This window comes from Notamacropus eugenii, chromosome 5 (assembly GCF_028372415.1).
Source record: "Notamacropus eugenii isolate mMacEug1 chromosome 5, mMacEug1.pri_v2, whole genome shotgun sequence".
Lineage (NCBI taxonomy): Eukaryota > Metazoa > Chordata > Mammalia > Diprotodontia > Macropodidae > Notamacropus > Notamacropus eugenii.
The window spans coordinates 452,095,150-452,114,843 of NC_092876.1; the positions used below are offsets into that span (position 1 = coordinate 452,095,150).

At 39.0% G+C, this 19,694-nt stretch overlaps 1 protein-coding gene across 3 annotated transcripts in view; it reads right to left on the reverse strand.

Annotated features, from left to right (window-relative positions):
- The window catches only part of POLA1 (DNA polymerase alpha 1, catalytic subunit), a 327,051-nt gene that overhangs the window by 217,744 nt on the left and 89,613 nt on the right, over nt 1-19,694 (reverse strand). For all 3 annotated transcript variants that reach the window (XR_011968249.1, XM_072615233.1, XM_072615234.1), the window contains 2 exons: nt 2,881-2,913; nt 1,974-2,066 (listed from right to left, as the gene is read on the reverse strand). Coding sequence is in view for 2 of the 3 variants with exons in the window: in XM_072615233.1 (XP_072471334.1) it covers nt 1,974-2,066; nt 2,881-2,913 (126 nt within the window). In the remaining variant the exon portion in view is untranslated. The remainder of the gene's footprint in view (nt 1-1,973; nt 2,067-2,880; nt 2,914-19,694) is intronic.

The following is a 19,694-nucleotide window of genomic DNA, read 5'->3' on the forward strand; positions in this document are numbered from 1 at the left end:
AAAATAGTAAATGGGGCTAGATACATTCTAGGTCTCTTCTAGCTCTAGATCTATGCTCCTATGAACCTATGACCTTAAAACTAACTGCCAGGCTAATGCCTTAATTGACTTCTGATGCTCACAGACCATTACCCACTGGGGGACACACAGGAGGTTATTAATCCATTAGAAGTTTTTAATCTTTACATTTGCTTAGCCGGTTGGACACAAACTGCAGTTGCATGTGCAGAGGGAGTGAATGGTGAAGGAAAAGGGTAAGCTATAAGTGTTTGAAAGTAAATGGTAAAAAGGGATCTTTACTCATTTTCAATAAAATAGGACATCAGGGCAAACAGGAAATAATCTACATGAGGATAGATTATCCAAGAGGCAATCAGGTCTCTGCACGAACTACTTGTTAATTCAGGCTAGAGGATGACTGCCCCAGTGTAGCTTTCCCAGACAGTAATTTCCTAATAGATAATGCACTGTGTCTGTTGACACAAAGGCAAAAGTATCCTAACACACCTACGTACTCTATCCCACGGCCTGGTAACAAAGGAATTTGCAGACATAGTTGACGGACGGTAACCTCAGGTGGAAGGAATTTCTCTTTATTCAGAACTCTGAAAGTACTTGCTGTCTATGCAGTTCTTTCAACACTTACAGCTAACGGTAATTTACACAGCGCTTTAAGACTTGTAACACGCTTTACGTATATTAAATGCTACATTTTGCTACACAACTCTCCTCTAGGGCTGATTTCTGCCTCTTTACTTTCCCCAAAGTATCCAGCGCGTTATCTTACATATAAAGACCCTAACAAATTATTGAGTTAATGTGTGTATCAGGACACATTTACTTATTTTTTTTAAACTTCATTTCACCTCAAAAGAGCGTTGTATAGATCTTCTGACAAAAAAGAGAAACAAAATCAAGCATCAGAATTACTCTAGAGCCATAACTGTCTTACAGAAGACATCAGAAATTACATAAGCATATTTAAGTATTCTACGATATTTAGCTCACACGCAGATCAAAGAGCAATCAGGGGAAAAGCAATCCCCCCACCCCCTTTTTAAATATTTCTACCTAAACTGACAAATGACAGCGCAGCAAATTAGCTCAATGAACTAGGGATGGTCAGCCCAGAGAAGAGAAGATTCAAAGATGTGATTTCAGCCTTTAGCTGTTTTGAGATGTTGCCACACAAAAGGGGCAGCCGGGTGGTGCAGTGGATAGAGCACCAGTGCAGGAGTCAGGGGGACCTAAGTTCAAATCTCACCTCAGGCACTGGACATTCACTAGCTGAGTGACCTTGGCCAAGTCACTTAGCCTCAACTGCCTCATCCTGGGTCATCTCCAGTCATCCTGATGAATATCTGGTCACTGGGTTCAAAGGGTTCTGGAGGAGAAGTGAGGCTGGTGACCTGCACAGCCCTCCCTCACTCAAAACAAAGTCAAGCTCAAGTCATGTCATCATTTCCCTGATGGCGTGGTCTTCTTCGGCAACAAAGGACAAACACACACACACAGAAGAACTAGACAAGTTTCTCTTGGTTTCAGAGAAAAGAACTAGCACACAGGGGAAGTCAAGAGAAATTCACATTATGTGTGAATACAAAGGGGAGCCTCCTCATCAGACTATCCAAAAATGGAAAGGTGAACCTGGAGGAACAGCCCAGCTGAGGGGTACTGTGTGTGGAGTCAAATTCCACTCTACCACTCACTAGCTGGGTGGCTTTTCGCACACTCTAGACTTCAGATAGATCATCTGAAAAATGAAGGGACGGAACCAGAAGATCTCTGGGGTACTTTTCATAAATACATAATCCTACAAATGTTACTGAGTTGAGAAATGAACCAATTAAGGAACGTAACTGTGGCTGAGTTCACTTTTATTATACACAATGCACCTACAACGTGACTCCAACAGGTTCAAACACAACTCACAGAATCAGATAAAACAAACAGTTTCATGAAGTGTTTTTCACCTTGTTCCCCAACTTGAAGACTTCTTCCAGGTTGGTGCTGTTAGTATTTATCATAATTGAATCTGTATCTCCGTAAATAACTTCCAGGTTCATCTAAACGAAAAGAAAACATGCTGAATATGTACACAGCGACCTTTAATTCCAAATATAGCTGACTATATTCCATATAACCCATACTAGAAAACTTAAAACCACAATTCACCATTCAAGAGCAAGACTGGCTTTAAGCGTTCACTTGCTTTGGCTACTGTACTTGACTTACTAACTTAATGAAAAACTAAGTGTCTAAGTATAATTCAGAATTGTAAACAGAGAGTAAAACAAAGTAATTCCAATTACTTGCTCTAATAGAAAGAAAGTGATGGAGCAAGTAAACATAACATAGAGAGATGAACTAACCTGCACTTTAAACAACTGGGAACGCATAAGAAAAACATTAGGACATAAGAAGAAAGGATCTTCCTGACTCCATGTACCCCCATGATAACTGGTTAGAACAGCAGCTTCAAAATCTAAACTGGAGTACCTTACAAAACATTTCAGGGGCACAAATCCAGGTCAAACCCAGCATCGAACACTATTTAGCAGAATATGAAGGGTGCCAAAAAACATCAATCATAACAAACAAGGCTAGAACACATACAGTAGAAAGGCCTGTAAGGAAACTCTAATTAGCACTGTTGCTAATTTGCCTGAAACACTCACATATGGGCTTCAAGCAGTGGCTAGATCATATCAGTGTTGGTAAAAGAAAAAAGCTATAATCCATTAGGGAGGATTACAGTAGGAAACTAGGCATCCTAAGAAGTGATTTCCCTCTGTTTGGGTTACAATTTTCTTTGAATACAAAGACTTCACCAGGTGTGATATTTAAGAATTGTTGTGTAATGAAAATGTTCGGTATTACCTTTTGCACCATCTCTTTGGTATGCATCAAAATCTGTATATGTTTAAAAAAAAAAAAACCAAGATTAATGTATTAGAAAATGATTAGAAAACATATATAAACATAGTTGCATAACATAAACATAAAATTCTCAATGTTCCAGTTTTTCTAAACAAAGAACTTCCTATAAATGGCTACCCTTCTGTAGTTCTACTTCAAGAACACATTAACAAGAAATTAACAGAATCTAAAAACTTTTACATGAAAATCAGTTAATGCCTGCACATTCTTGTTCTTTTAATCAGTTCTTCCAGAAATGTATATCTGTAGGTAAATAATCATTAGCATTTGTCTTTTTTGAAGAGGGCATTCTATAAAAACCCTCTCCACAATGAAGCTTTCCTGAATCTCTCTGCTCAACCTTTCCCTTTCCTCAGCATCTTCATAGTGCTTTTTTGTAACCTACTTATGTGCTTATCATAGTCTCTTATGTATTCTGGTTATCTCTACAGATGTCATCTCTCCTAGTAACCAGTACAGTAACATATCATAGCAGGCACTTGCTAAATGCCAACTAAATGAATCAGTGAAATTTTTCTGATAAAGTGAAGATCTTGTGAGGAGTTTGGCAAGAAAAAAAACCCCATCTACTGCAATGGACTTAAGAAGTTCTCATCTAATATTCTCTCTGAATCCCACTCTAATAAAAGAGCTGCCACCAACTGCTGCTCATGAAGTGGGAAGGAAACGTCAGAACCACAAACACGAGCTGTCTCAGGGGGCTGGCTCTCAGGTGAATCTCATTCATTTCTCGCCACAGAAACCCAACTTACACATCACCACCAGCAACCCTCAAAGCAAAAGAACAACTCTGTCTGCTACATTTGCCTATCTACAGCTCTCAGAAATGTTTGCTAGCATTAATAATGCAGATAATAATTTAATGGGCACAAATACTTATTTCTGTCTGTGTGCTCACTTTTCCTGAGAAAACTCCACCTGTATGTATAGAAGGAGTATGCACACTGACGACACATCAGATCCAATGGAGTATCTACCATTCAAAAATTCTATTAAATAGTGGCAAGGAAAAAAACACAGCCTACCTTTGTACTTAACAATAATTCACATTTGAACAGTGAGGGGTGTAAACTTCACAAAAAGTGCTTGTTCAAATGACAGTCTCACAAATTCCTCTGAAATTTCCTCCAATTTACCCTGTATATATCTGGCATATAGAGTTGTCTGCACGCTGTCTCCCCCATTAGAACATGAGCTCCTCCAAGGCAGAGATCGCCTTTGCCTTCTTTGTATTCTCGAGGTTTAGCACGTGAATAAGCATATACCCTTACTAAATGCTTTAATACTTGACTTATCATTATTCTTAAAATAACGACAGCAAAATATAATACAGAAAAGGTAAACAACTTGCACCACGCACTAGCTATGCTGGACAAGTAAATTCATCTGTGCCTCAGTTTCTTCAACTCTAAAATGAGAATGATGACAATACTTTCACAGGGCTGCTGTGAGGATGAACTAAGATAACGTCTGTAAGTGCTGGGCACAGCGCCTGGCAAACAGCAGGCTTAACATAAATGCTTACGCTCCTGCCTTTCCTCCCCCAGTGAAGAGGGGCTAGGCTTTGGTTTATCTTGATTTTTATTCTCTACAAGTTCACAAGGGTCTAAATGAATTTTCCATCATTTCCTCAGTGAACAAAATTTGAGCTTCCTCTATGCCAAGGTTCTTAGCCTAGAGCCTGGCACAATTTCCAGGCGTCTATGAATTTGGATGGGGAAAAAATTCTATCTTTGTTTCAATAGCTTCCTTTGTAAACCTTTCATTGTGTTTTTTGCATTTCAAAATATCATTCTGAGGAGAGGTCTGCTATACACACAAAAATTTAGGAAGCTCTGATCTATCCTGACAGTGATGGAGCTGTAGTTACCATCTCATCCAATCTACTCATCTTACAACCAAAACCAGCTGGCTCAAGGTTTCTTAGCCAGTTAGTGATAGTCAGGACTAAGCCTCTTGGCTTCTAGTCAGAGTTCATCATTAAGACTGCTTCCTAATTTTTTTTTTCATTTCCCATATCTTTTTAATTGTTTTAAACTGGTCTATATATGAGCTTTTTGATATCCACCTGTAAGCTTTTAAAATGTTATCTGAACGAGAAACAATTCCAATGTGCCTGAATTAGAACAACGGCTTTACTTACCTTAATTACCTATATATTTTGTCCAAGACCATTCTTTCAGCGAATCAGACTTGAAATCATGGGATTATCTCTGACTATTCGATCAGTGACTTCATCCAGTGATTCTTCCCTCTTGCAAGCCCATTAGCTTGCTGCTCAGGCTCTTAAGCGCTACAAGCCTGGACTACTTGCAAAATGTCCTAACTGGTCTTCCTGCTTGTTCTGCCCTAGAAAACCTTGCATCCCACAGCCAGCCTCCTCAGAAATGGTCAGTGATTTCCTATTGCCAACAGAAAAAAGTTCCTTAGCCTGGTGTCCAAGAGCCAGCAAAACTGGCCCTGACAGGCATCTCAACTAACCATTTGCCCCACTGGTGGGATTCATTGTTCTCTAACTGCTCTGTTATATCCATCTCTGTACATCTGCATAAACTGCCATCCATACTCCTCTGTCACCAAGGTATTAAGCAACAAATTAAGTTATTTGTCTTCCATATTTAAAGTATACAAAGAAATCTATCATAGAAAAGCATAAGCTAATACCACTGGGAAAAGTAACTCAAACCAAATTTATCATGACCAAGATAAGCTTGATTATCATCTCTTTTCAACACATTTCAGTCAGTTCCTACTCAAAGAAATGAGAATATTGTGGAAAGGACAGAGCTGTCAGTCTGTTAGTCAGAGGAGCCATCATCTCGTTCAGTCTTTGCCACTGACAACTTTCATGACCAGTGGCAAGGCTCACTCTTTTCATGTATAAAATAAAGGGACTGAATTAGATTATTTCTAAGTTCACTTCCAGTTCTAACTTTCTACGATAATTCATACACCTGAATCACTGAAACTCCACGGTTCTCAAAACTTCTACCTCTATACACTGAGGGCTACGACCAAGGCTCTTTTCTCTGGTGGTACTATTGATGATTCTACAGCAGCTTTTAAATGAACTGGGGCTTAGGTCTAAGATCTTAACCTCTGCTTTAAAGCAGTTTTGGCGATGAGGCAAAAACTGAATTTAGAATCCAACGAGCCAAGGTTTAAATTCCAGCAACCACCCCTTACAACCTTTCTGACCAAAAGCAAGCTACAACATCCCTGAACCTTAATTTTCCTCATCTAAAAAGGAGGAGTGGATTAGGTTACTTCTAAGAACCCTTTTCCTACTCTAATAAGAATCTAGGCAGCAAATCTCACCTGGCTATCCCCACTAAGTCAATTTTCACAAAGGCTAACTTAAATATTTCTCTATAAAACTGTCCCACAGCTTGGATCTGTAACCGCAGACAAGGGGCAAAGGAAGTTTTCTCAGTCTTGTGCTTAACTAGTTATATTAAGATAAGTTTACCCCAGTGGCTGCTTGAAAGACCAGGAATTCGCCATATTTGCTGAGCCCAAAGTGAGGACTGTAACTGCCAGTACACATAAGCCATTTCCAACTTGGGAGAATGCAGAATGGTGTAATACGTATTCAGAGAGTACAGATTTGAGTCCAAGCTCTCTCCCTCTTTAGTTGTAGGACAGGCCAGTTATTTAGACTGAGTCAAATTTTACCTCTTTTTACAGTGGACATCATGACACAAATCTTACCTACTTCACAACGTTACTATAAGGATCAAATACAAAGAGGAGAGAGCTATACAAATGTAAACTAATATGGATGACAACTCAAAACTCTTCCTAATTCTAAGTCATCATTTTTCTTAAACCTTCTCTGATTAATCAGAGTAAAGATCTTTGGATAGCCCTTTTCTATAGTATCCAAACAAGACTACCATTCCCCTTTCCCCCTCCCCACCCCAGGTCACGAGGCAGGTAGGTAGTGGACATGGAGTCAGGATGATCTGAATTGAAATCTGGCTTCAGACACTTGCTAACTGTAACCCTGGGCAAGTTAATGAACTTCTTTTTGCTCTGGTTTTCTTTGAGTGTAAAGTGTGGGTAACAGCAGCACCCACCTCCCAGGGCTGTCACGAGGATCAAAGGAGAATATCTGTGACGTGCTTAACACATAGCAGGCACTTGACAAATGTCTGTTTGCTTCCTTCCTTCCCATGATATGATTATTCCTTTAGTTGTACATGGTAATATGTCTAGAATTTAATAACTATCCCTTGTTCATATGTTTAGGTGTTCTGCCTAGGTCAATGTGGTTTAGATGGTAAAATCCTCTAAAAGCATGAACATTAATTTGAGCAAATGCCTAGAACAGCAAGAGCAGCAGAGGTGCCAAATAAATGCTTGTCCACAAAAAAGAAGTTCAAATTTTTCAGCCCAAAATAAATATGTTGTTTCAAGTTCTCTGGCTAACCCTTCGGTATATCACAGTCCCTAAAAATAAATTAAATTCTTAAAGTTCAAACTGTGTGATTATCCTGAAAGCAACAACTCTCAAAGGCTTGTTAGCTCATATTGAGGTTTTTTCCCATTAAAAAAGCTTGACCTCAGGGAAGACGATGCCAGACGTGCGCCAGCAGCAAGGCAGGTATCAGAATGATCAGATGACCACTCTCCAGTTCACTTCATGAAGTAGCAGTCATAATATTAAGGCTGACAGAGGATCATTTTTAAGTGCCAGCAGCAAGAAAAAAGAGGTTTATAAAGGCTTACTAAATTCATTAATAAGGCAGTCTGCAGTTATCTGATTTCACAGCAACACCTGCATATTTATCTACTCATTACCAATTGGATGATGGAATTTTTTCAAGCACATTTCAAAAATCTGCCAACTTCAAGTGTAAAAAAATAAACTTTGTGGTTAATTTTTCCCTTAACAAAGTACAGCTGTTGAGAATAATTGTTCAAGATCTTACCCTGTAATGTCAACTGCAGCAGAACAAAGAGTATTTAATTAGCAAATCTATCCAGTAATTCAACACCTATTATATAAAATGCCTTCGTGATTTTATTCAGGATAATTTGCTAAGAGGGTTATTACTGACATTCAGATGGAATTTAAAATTCCTACGCAAGTCGAGTCATAATAGCAGTAATGATCTCCCCAATCAGGAGATTCTGTGTCACACAAGGCTCTCTTGCAAAGCAGCAGCCGATTTCCTGACTTCTTAATTCCTGGGCTCAGCTCAGTGAGAGCCCTTCATGCCGATATTTCAGTCAGCAATACATCTTTAATGGGACTCTATTAAAATACCTAGAACAAAAATGACTTTTTTTTGTTAACAAGAATGACAGCACTGCCATCCTATCAATCATTTCAGGCTATGTTGAACAGTGCAGGATGGGGAGGAGGGGAAGGAGGCAAGGTAGAGAGAGGGAACAAAAATCATAGGAAACAGTGTCTTAACCAGGCCTCTGAAAGAGGAGTGGGAAGGAGAAAGGAAAACCAGAACGCACTGCTGATCCTGCTTTGGAAAGAATAGATCTAGATTTTCCTACACAGGAAGAATGCACCTCTTGTCTGTCTGGTCTAGAGGTTACTAAATAACAGGCACGCATGAACACTTGCCAAAAATGGCACTAACCTATAAAAGCAATCTCGAGCATAACCATTAGGCCTTTTCCATATTTATATTCTGCTAAAATAAGGTACTATACTAAATGTTTACTCATGCCAAGACAGACTAAAATAGTGCGTACTGGTACAGAATACAAGTATCACATGGCCACTATTTAAGAAGTAAAACACAAAAGGACAATTCCAGACACCTAGAAATCCCTAACAATTGGCCCATTTTTGTATATTGTAGGTGTCACTTAGATATTATACACAGTAAATATACCCAAGTTTATAAACCTAACTATAAAAATCCGGACTGTAACTGAACAATTTAATGGAAACCTCAAGATGCTAATGGTTTTAGGCTCCTTCCTGCAGAAATGCACATATAAAATTGGAAATACATTAGAGAAATTTTTAGAAACCACACATTAGGAAACCTCTTCTCAAGTCCTGTTTCAATGCCTCATCAAGGCATGGCAGCAACTGAGCTCTCAAAGGTTATGCCAGTGGAGCACAAGCTCCAGCAGATGCTATAAAAGCTGGAGAGACTGATTCTGTCATCCACGGACTAACCTAGTCAAGTTCCTTTTTTGGTCAGTGCTCTCTCCCCCTCAAATTATCTGGTATTCATTTGTGTGTACATGTGGTATCTCCTAGTAAAATACAATCTCTGGAAGGGGCTGGGACTGTCTGTTTTCTTTGCATATTCAGGGCCTAGCATATAGAAGGCACTGAAAAAAATGCTTATTGATTGATGGATCCCAGTAAATTACTTACACCCAATGTGTCTCCTTCCATTGCCCTCTGGATTCCCCATAATAACGATTCCTCAGAACAGTACGGTGCTACACGATTCCAGGCAAATGGTGTTAACCCAAGATTATCAGTGTTACAAATGTAACGTGTCAGGATGCAGCTAATGAGTGTTGAAAACACCATGCTTTTTTCCCAAACATCATCTAGCCTTCTTCCTTCTATGAAGGTCTGCACTAAGCACTGTCCATCTACAGTGTTTGTCCAAAACATAAACACTAATGGATTAACTCTGCGTATTGCCCATCACTAAGTTTCCCAGTCTAGACGACAAGCATTCTTCATTTGTTTGGTTTTTCCTGTTAGTCCCCCTCTTGTATGTTCCTACGGTATTCTGAAGTTTGATATAAATAGCATAACAAAGAGTCAAATAATGTGAATTATTTTCATACAGAAGCATCTGGAAATATCATTCATTACATCATATTTTCTCTTATATTCATCTTTTTCAAAATAATAAAAGGAATTAACAATTCAAGAATGATCCATATTCACTATACAAGTGAGAGTACAAAAGTTATGTGACTTTATTACCTGTATGCCAAATTTAAAGCTAGATAATAGTAATAAGTATTTAAGGCTACTTAAATCACTTACAACATTTCATGTTGACATATATACATTCTCCACCTAGCTGCTGAAGTGATCATTCGGAGGCTCAGGTGTGACAAGGTCACTCCCTCTCAAAGGCTCTGGTGGCTCTCTACTGCCTTTGGAATCAAATACAAACCTCCCTACTTAGCATTTTGAGTCCTCCACAATTTGCCTCCTGCCTGTCTTTGCAGGCTTATCATATGTAATTCCCCTTCAAACAGTCTGCATTCCAGCTAACCTACTTACTATTCGGCACACAACATCCCATCCATTTCTCTCCTCGAGGACTTTGCACGGGCTGTCGTGTCCATGCTTCAAATGCACTCTCTCCCCACCTCTATCTCTCAGAATTGCTACCTAAAGCTACTTCCTCCAGAAGGCCTTTCTTGATACCTTTAGCCCCTTTTCTATACAGATGAGAAAGCTGAGTTCCAAAGTGGTAAAAAGCCTTGACGAGGGTCACACAACTGGTTAGCAGAAAAAATAGCAACAGGTGACTAGGCTCCCTGCCCTCTACCCCAAAGCTCTTCCCACTAAGTCACACAAGCTTCCTGGGGCAGATATTTTTTCTTTAAATTCTAAGATGAATAAGCATCTCAGATTGTTCCAAGGACAGATGAGCACCTCCCCTTAAAAAGAGGCTGAAAGAAGACAATGCCATATGCAGCACTCCTGGACACTTCCATTATCCTATGTTTCAGTTCATTAGTAAATCCCTACTTCTTCAACTACGTCTCTCAGCTTCGAGGAAAGACAAATTCCAACCAGTGCAAACAATCCATTAGGCCGGAGAGCTGCCTGTAATCTTGTAAACTTCAAGCACTGAAGTCAAAGATCTCCAGAAAGAGGAAAGATTAAGCCTCTATGGGTCGCAGATCTAGTAGATTGGCTTTTTAATGCCAGAATCACTGACTGACAAGCATACCTTTCTCCAACACAACAGAATTTTAAAGATGGTTTTTTTAAAATAACAGTTCAAGCTTGAATCCCATACTTAAATCCTAACTTTTCCCACCTAAGAAGTAGTGATTCAGTTCAAACACAGTACATTGTAATGCAAACAAATACTCAAGAAGAATGCATTTCTACTTCAGTGATGGAGACCCCTTAATTATAAACATGACTAACAAATGTACTTCCCTCAAACTTCCATTATTACCAAGAATACACTATTTAAAAAAACACCTTAATTTGTCATTTAAATCTTCTGGCATCTCAAGTGTAAGAAATTTAAAACACTTTTGAATAAACAATACCATTTGAAACATTTAATAATGTTTATATGTCTTACTTATTTTCCTACAATGAAAGGATTCTGATTTTGATTTAAATAGTTAGAAATTCAGCAGCTCTATGGCTTTGAATCTGTGAAGTGAACATTTGTGGAAGAAAACAAATTGGAGGGGGACCTTCTCTTCTTTCAGTCCTTTCACTTCTCTTCTTGTTCCACTCATCTGCTTGCTTGTTTCAAAAGAATCATCTCTACATTCTAATTTTATTTAAAAGACAGCTTTTGCCCCTACATAAAACATTCAGATTTCCATTCCTTCTCCCTCCCCAACCATTCTGAGCCACACTGCTAAGCTGCATCCTTTCTCAACTACTCATACAATTTACTTGACCTCATTCCATAGCCTATTACAACTGTATCTGAAATGAGGCCCTGTGGAGGTCTGAAAGACGCCTTTGTAGCTCATTTAACCAAGCATGTTCACTGATGGGAGACTTCAGATTCTTACTAAAAGAAATGAGTTCACAGTACATCCCTAATGGCTAAACTTTACTTTAAAAGTAAAGATATTTATTAAAAACTAAACTTTGAAATTATCCATTTATTCATTGCTATAAACATCACTAAAAACTCTGAAGTAAACTCAAGGAAGGAAGGTTGCAGACTTCTTAAAATCCTTAGCTCTTGTTTCTCCACCTTAGAGCAGCAGTCCCTCAGGTAGAATTTCCTTCAAAGCAAAGTTGTTAAGTGTCTGAAGGCTCAGAGCCTTGGCTTCCTGATTGACTTCTCACCTAACTCAGCAACAGGGCTAATTAAGATGTGGCCAAACTGTGTCCATATCTTGGTTAACATTACAGTACAAGCAAGTTTCATACCACCTGATTAAAATTGACTCAAAGTGTCTTACTTCAGTAATCACTTAGGCAGAATGAATTTTACATTAGCAAGATCAAGCACGCGCCAGGCCTCAGTGGAAATGAAAAGGGCTTACAGTAATAGGATTTATAAATCCACCACATTCGGTTAATGGCTAAATGATTTACATGTAACTTTTTCCTCTCCTCCCCTCACACTCTAACTCACTAAAAACTATGCTTGGCATTTTCAACTAGTGCCAAACACAGAAGAAATAGTCTATTTTTGGAATTCTGATTTCTAAAGAAGGAATGGGCATCAACCCTAACCCTTTGGGAGGTAAATATGTGAGAGTGCAAATAACTAATTAAATAAAATCATCTGTATGACCTGGAAGCTTTTCACTGATCCTAACTGCTTCCTTTGGAAGAAGGAGCCAGGCTGACAATTATTACATCCTGAAGTTCAGCAACTGAAAAACTGAAACCACAACTACACTCACAACTCACAGGGCCATTAGCATTCTCAGAACTTGAAATATCTTTTGTTTTTTAATGAAACACTTAAGTCATGGAGTAATTTATCTTTAATACGTCACAAGTTGTCATTAATAACGGTAAAACACTATTTAAAAGAAACAACAATGGCACAAAATACTGGAAAAACCTTTAACTTTAAAGACGGGAAGATTGTCAACAACTGGCTGCCCAAAAGTAAAACCTAATGCTGGCAAGTGAGTGAGTGTCTTTTTTTCCGTAAGTTACTTTTCATCTCTGAGAAATATCTGCTTTCACTCATCCCCTTTATCCAATTAGTTGCCAAATCTTGGCATATCTACTGCATCCAATCCCTTCGCTCCACTCACACAGCTACACCTTCATTTAAGCCCTCATCACCTCTTACCTCCCTGACCCAAGGCCAGTCTATCCTTTACAATGCAGCCCAAAGTGATTTTAAGCACAAACCTGTCCATGTCTTTCCTTTACTCAATAAACTCTACTGCCTCCAGGGTAAAACATCAGTTCCTACGTTGAGTTCTCAAAGACCTTCACAGCCTGGTCCCACAGCCTATCCTTCCAGCCTCACCACACATTATTCCCCTTTTTGCACTCCGCAATCCAGTCAAACTAACCTTTCTGTGCCTCACATAAGATACTTTACTTCTGCGCCTGCGTGCTGGCTGCTGCCCACAGCTGACATACCCTCTGGCTTCATCCCTGCCTTGCCGTCCCTAACTGGAGCAATGCACCGCCTACTCACAACAAGGAATTGCCAGTGTCCTCTCAGACTAACTTGCAGTGAAGTATTTTGCATTCCTTTATATTTATCCTTTATATACTTACATATGTACATGTTGTTTTCCCCACTGCTTCTCGTGTGTGTGTGTGTGTGTGTGTGTGTACAAAAACACATGCACAGGTTTGTTGTTGTTATTTTGGGGAGAGGAGCAGGGCCAGACAGACCCGAGTTTACTTACTAGTAATTTTTGTTCAGTCATCTTTCAGTCATGTTCAACTCTTCATGATCCCTTTTGGGGTTTTCTTGGCAAAGATAGTGGAGTGGTTTGCCATTTCCTTCTTCAGCTCATTTTTACAAATGAGGAAACTGAGGCAAACAGGGTAAAGTGACTTGCCCAGGTGGACAGAGCTAGTATATGTCTCTGGACAGATTTGAACTCAGAAAGATGAGTCTTCCTGACTTCAGGCCTTGTGCTCTATTCACTATCCCATCTAGCTATACTTGTTAATAATTCCAGTGTGCAAATTCTCTCTGCCTATGCAAGCCAGAAACTCATCTTAATTCATCCTAGAGACCATGAGAATGAGTGAGGTATTAATGGAATGCAGGGCACATTCCTGGCTTTTTGAGGCTGACATCACTAACAACACCCTTGTTCTTCCACATATCCACTGTCAGACATGAAATATTAGGTTGGATAGATGAAATAATCCAACCCAGTAAAGCAATTTCTTATGTGATAATATTGGCTTATTCTTCCTTCTGCTAGAGGCAGAACTGGACTTTTTAATAGAAGAAATAAATAACTTGTGATAAAACAGAAAATTTAAATAGCCCTGAGTAGTCAACTCATTGAAATATAGGGGTCACCACCTTAAAGGAAGTCTTCTTACATCACTATTTGGGTTTGTATTCAGGAAGAGGAACTTATACTAAACTTCCAAACATGGTATAAAGTACATAGATCTGTAGAGGAGAAGTTGGTTAAGAGGAAGGAGTCTGTTAAGTATTTTGTTGAAGTCATAAAAGATGGTACTGGAATTGGTTACACCCTCCTCTAAATCTAAAATCCATAACCCCATGATCCACGTTTTTTTTTTCTAGCTCTCTCCTAATTTGGTTTGGACAGGATCATGGATCTAGAGCTATGGAAAGAATTTCAGGTCATTTTGTCTAACATTCTCATTTCACAAATGAGGAAAGTGAGGCCTGAAGAAATCAATTGATTTGCCCAAGACTGCATAGGCAGCAAGTGCCAGGGCTGACAATTTTTAACTCAAGCCCTGGGATTTCATGATCAGTGCTCTTCTCACTACAGCTAAGACTAAGAGTTCACTATTCACAGAGAGCATTCAAATAAGCATTTAGTGAGACTGGAAAATGAAGTATTCTCTTAAATATGAATGAGAGGAGTGAGCTCACTCACAAAACAGGAGGGTGGCATAATGGATCAGAAAGGGAAACCCAACAATGTTAACAAGCAAATAATATCATAATATGCTAGTATCTCTTTGTACAGCAATGACAAGGACACATGGAACACAGAAAAAATGCAGACCAACAACGATGGGGTGGCAGTTTGGGGATGTGCTCCATGACTTTTCTAGCATTTTGCTGCCTGACAGTGCAACCAGGAAACGTCACCCTTACTGCTTCTCACCTACCTTCTGTCACATCATTTGTCGAGTGTCACACAAACCTGTGGCCAACAACAAACCTGATACACGGCTGCTTCAGTCAGACTGTAAGGCACCGCACAATGACCTTTAACAAGAACGATACGAACAGGTGGCTGGTGCCTAATACAAACAATTGTATTACGCTCTCAAATAAGAACCAAACAGGAGAGCACAGTCCTGTCATCAGTAACTGAGAACGCTGAAGGCTGGTAACAGAGGTCCTTCCTGCCTACTAGTAGTGGCAGGCACAAGGCAGTGAGCAACTCTCCTCTCAATGATCTCAACAGGAGGAATTAGCACCAATCAATTCCCTTTCACAAGCCAATGAATTCCAATGGCTCCTATAGAAGGACTACTTTCCTTGCCAGCTTTCTACTGCATTTGGAAAGGGGAATTCTTAGATGTTTTTTGGTGTCATTTATTAACACTCCATCAGAGCTAGAACTTGATAACAGTCCAGTGAAAATGCATGAACAGATTATGGGAAATTATTTAGCCCTTCATCCCTCTGGAGATGTACAGAGGTGGAATGAAGGAGAGGAGGCAGGAACCGGTGACATACAGGTGTTCGTAAATGACATTCTTCATATCCTGGAAGAGAAACTAACTAAGCTATAAGTGATTGAATTAATTGCCTTTAGTGACTAATTAAATTTTTCTAACATCAATCGGCTCAAGTTAGTCACAGTTTTCATCCACCTTTAACCCCAGAACAAGGCACTGTTTTGACAGAAGAGACAGCTGGATCACAGGGTGGGGTGGAAGGCAGCGTTGCTGCTGCAACCTTTTCTGAAAGACAATCACTTCAACCACAGCCCAAAAATTCCATCAGGTGGAGAAAAACCAGACAGGACTTTTACTCACCACAAGCAAACAAGCCCGTGTATCAGGCTGCCCATTCCCCAGAGAGCCCATTATAACTCTGTCACAGTGAAAAAGGGAACACTACACTCTTTGGCTACTACCATGACCTTCCCTGCTCCCAACCTCCCAAACCATCAGCTGGTAACCTAAGGCATGTCACAATGCAAATGGCATAGTGGGACTGATCGACACACCGCTGGCACACGATCCCCTGATGGAGAGGCCAAATGGAAGATCGAGTTCCTGTCAGCTGCAAGAGCCGACACTTAAGCTGCTTAGAGGCTTCTCATTCTTTATTTTTAAAATGGTAGGGTGGGTTCAAGGACATGGCTGCCTGTTAAACAAAAAGAGACTAAGAAAAAAGGCACGAATAGTCGTTGTGAATGAGTATATGTGTGGCAAGGAGCTTTGCAATTTCAGAACTGCTTCAGAAACAAAGCACGTGGGGCTTCCAAGACATGATACAATGTATAACTCCTTGGGGAGGATGGAAGTTTTGTTTTGTTTTTCCCAAGGAAAACATAACATAATTACTTGTCAATTCACTGGCACTTCATTCTCTTACCACTCATGTTAAATACTGATTTTCAGAAAACCATAACCCCAAGAGCAGAAGACCCAATGTGCTACAACTGATTACTTGAACTTAGTGGTCAGTTCTGAACTGTACAACTGATTTTTAAAAGTGTGTTAAAAAGACCACTGGAGGAAAAGAACACATCCAAAGAGATTCCAAAAGTTGTCGTTGTTTCTGCTGTTCCACCTCATTCTCAACTAATTCTTCCAAGCTATAGACCAACTGAATTTTGATGTGTAAACTGCTTTTGACTATACTTCATTTTACACAGATAAACACTTTTTAAAAAAAAAAAAATGCAAGCCAAAGACACCCTTTTGAGAAGCTAAGAAAACAGATGTGGAAGCCATTTGTTTAGATGAAGAGGAATTTTCGCTTTTATAGGAATACAATGATTCATGAAAAGGAAAAAAGTCTGTCATCAAGTTTGCTTCAATAGATCCTACTGGGTTTGAGGCAGCTTTCTAAATATGGCCATTGCTTCTCTGCCCATCTCATCTCTCCTGAAATATCTCAACCATGGCTCACAAACATTACTTTTATTGTTTTTGTCCTTTTACATTTTCTGCTTAGCGTACACGTTATGGAAAAAACCTGGCCCTCCAGCATCACTTATTTGCTTCTCAGTTACAATAGCTGTATCAAATGTCTCTGGCTTCATTTATCTACTAGGATTATGGTAACTTCAGATCATCAGAATATTAACAGTACAACATAATGTGTTTTGAAGTCACAATGTTTTCCTTAAGAAATGGATGATGCTTCCCCAATTGAGAAATAGTTAAAGGACATGAACAGGCAGTTTTCAGAGGAAAAATTTAAAGCTATCTACAGTCAATATGAAAACATGCTCTCAATCACTATTGTTAGAGAAATGCAAATTAAAACAACTCTGAGGTACCACATCACACCTATCAGATTGACTAATATGACAAAACAGGAAAACAATAAATGTTGGAGAAAATATGGAAAAACTGGAACACTAATGCATTGATGGTGGAGTTGTGAACTAATCCAACCATTCTGGAGAACAATTTGGAATTATGCCCAAAGGGTTATAAAAAACTCTGCATGCCCTTTGATCCAGCAGTATCACTACTGGGTCTGTATCACAGAGAGATCATAAAAAAGAGAAAAAGACCCACATGCACAAAAATATTTAGAACAGCTCTTTTTGTGGTGACAAAAAACTGGAAATTGAGAGGATGCCCATCAGTTAGGGAATGGCTGGACAAGCTGTGGTATATGAATGTAACTGAATACCACTGTGCTATAAGAAATAATGAACAGACAGATTTCAGAAAAACCTAAAAAGACTGCATGAACTGATGGCTAAGTGAAGTGGGCAGAACCAGAAGGACACTGTATACAGTAACAGTTGCATTGTGTGATGACCAACTCTGACAGACTTAGCTCTTCTCAGCAATGCAATGACCTAAGACAATTTCAAGACTCATGACAGAAAATGTTATGCACATCCAGATAAAGAACTAGAGTCTGAATGCACATCAAAGCATACCATTTTATTTTCTTATTCTTTCTTTCTCATGGTTTTTCCCTTTTGATCTGATTCATTTATCACAACATGACTAATGCGGACATATAGATGATTTTACATGAACAGCCTATATCATACTGCATGCCATCTTGGGAAGGGGGGGAGAAAAAATTAGAACTCAAAATCTTATTAAAAAGAAAAGGTTGAAAACTAAAAAGAAATAAATAAATTGTTAAAATAATAAAATTTTTCACAGGTTAAAAAAGAGAGGAAAAGATGATATTATGGGGGATGGAACTAATACGGTTAACAAATTCACAGATAAACCAGACCTCCATACCTCCATATAGGTATCATTTCCATGTTTCTTCCCCAACAGACATTTTACCAGAACCACTACAGAGAGCTTAATCTCCTCTTTGCTCCTGCACATTTAGTGAGAGGGTGCTAAGTCAGCCCAAAGGAACTCTTGGTCAAACTTGGGGATGAACAAACTTTCTACTTCCCATAATTCCCTTCTAACTATTATCCAATTTTTCTATCTTTAATGGTTTATTTTTCCTGGAAGGTGATCTATACCCACTGGTGTCCTTCAACTTATACTATTTGCTTATTTCTTCAAGACTGAATAAACATCCTTTTTAAAGGTCAACTAAAGACTTTCACAATGCAAAATCCAGTGTTTCTTCTCAGTTCTTCTTCAAATAGTGCAGTTCCTTGCACTGTTTTAAACCTCTCTGCTACATGTGACCACAGTTTAGTGTTCACTGTGCCTTCTTCAGAAGCTCTCTTCCCTGGACATCTAAAGCAAATAAGCTCTGTCTCCTTAACTGCTCCCTTTTTCTTCCTCTTAACCCATCACCTGCACACATCCACCAAAGACAAGTCCGTGGAATTCTATCCTTCTTCTTCTATGGGTGATCCTTCAGGAGATCATCCACTCATTTTCTACTTAACTATCACCAGTCTCCTATTCCTCCTTTTCTTCACTGTTCCCCTTTGTCATCATCTATAAGAGATTTCCAAAGGATGGTCATATTGGTGTGACCAATATCCTCGCCAATACTTCTTCATGACCATTAACTTACCGCTCTTCATGCACGTGAGACCCAGTTCTCACAAATCTTTCAATTCAGTAATCATTTACTGGCCCCTAATACATGTAAGCGACTGCAGACACAAAGATAAAAGCGAAAAATCCTCCACGCTCCAAAGGAATTTATACCCTGCACTTCACTCTTCCCACTCCCATCCAATTTAGCAACAAGTCTTACAGATTATTTCTTCATCGTATGTTTTGATTCTATCCCTTCTTTTCCGTTTACATTAGTCTAAGCATTACATAACTGAAGCCTAAAATGTCACAGAGGATATCAGGTCTTCCAATGTCTCTATGTTCCAATACAGCCTATAGACAACCACTCACTGGTCTTCAGTTGCTGCTAATTCCAGCTGCACCCCTCATAGAGATGAAGATTTAGTGTGCTGTATGTGAGTATAGTAAGTTTCATGAAATATTCACTTCCATAAAACATTGAGTGCCATGTAACTCGAGTCAAAAAAAAAAAATTTAGAAATGTGTACTTCCAATTGTATCCTGTTAAAAGCTGTTTCCCAGTCTTAACAGACTAATGATTTAAAGAAATGCTTTAAGAATAATTTCCTTTAAAAAGAAAACCCATCATATGTTTGTATTAACACAGTGTGATTTAACTGACATCATATGATCACACATCATGTTATTTTTATCCCTATTTAACCTCTATGTAAAGGTATGTTTGTAAGGGGTTATAAAGAGACATGAGGGTTTCTTCTTTGTTTAG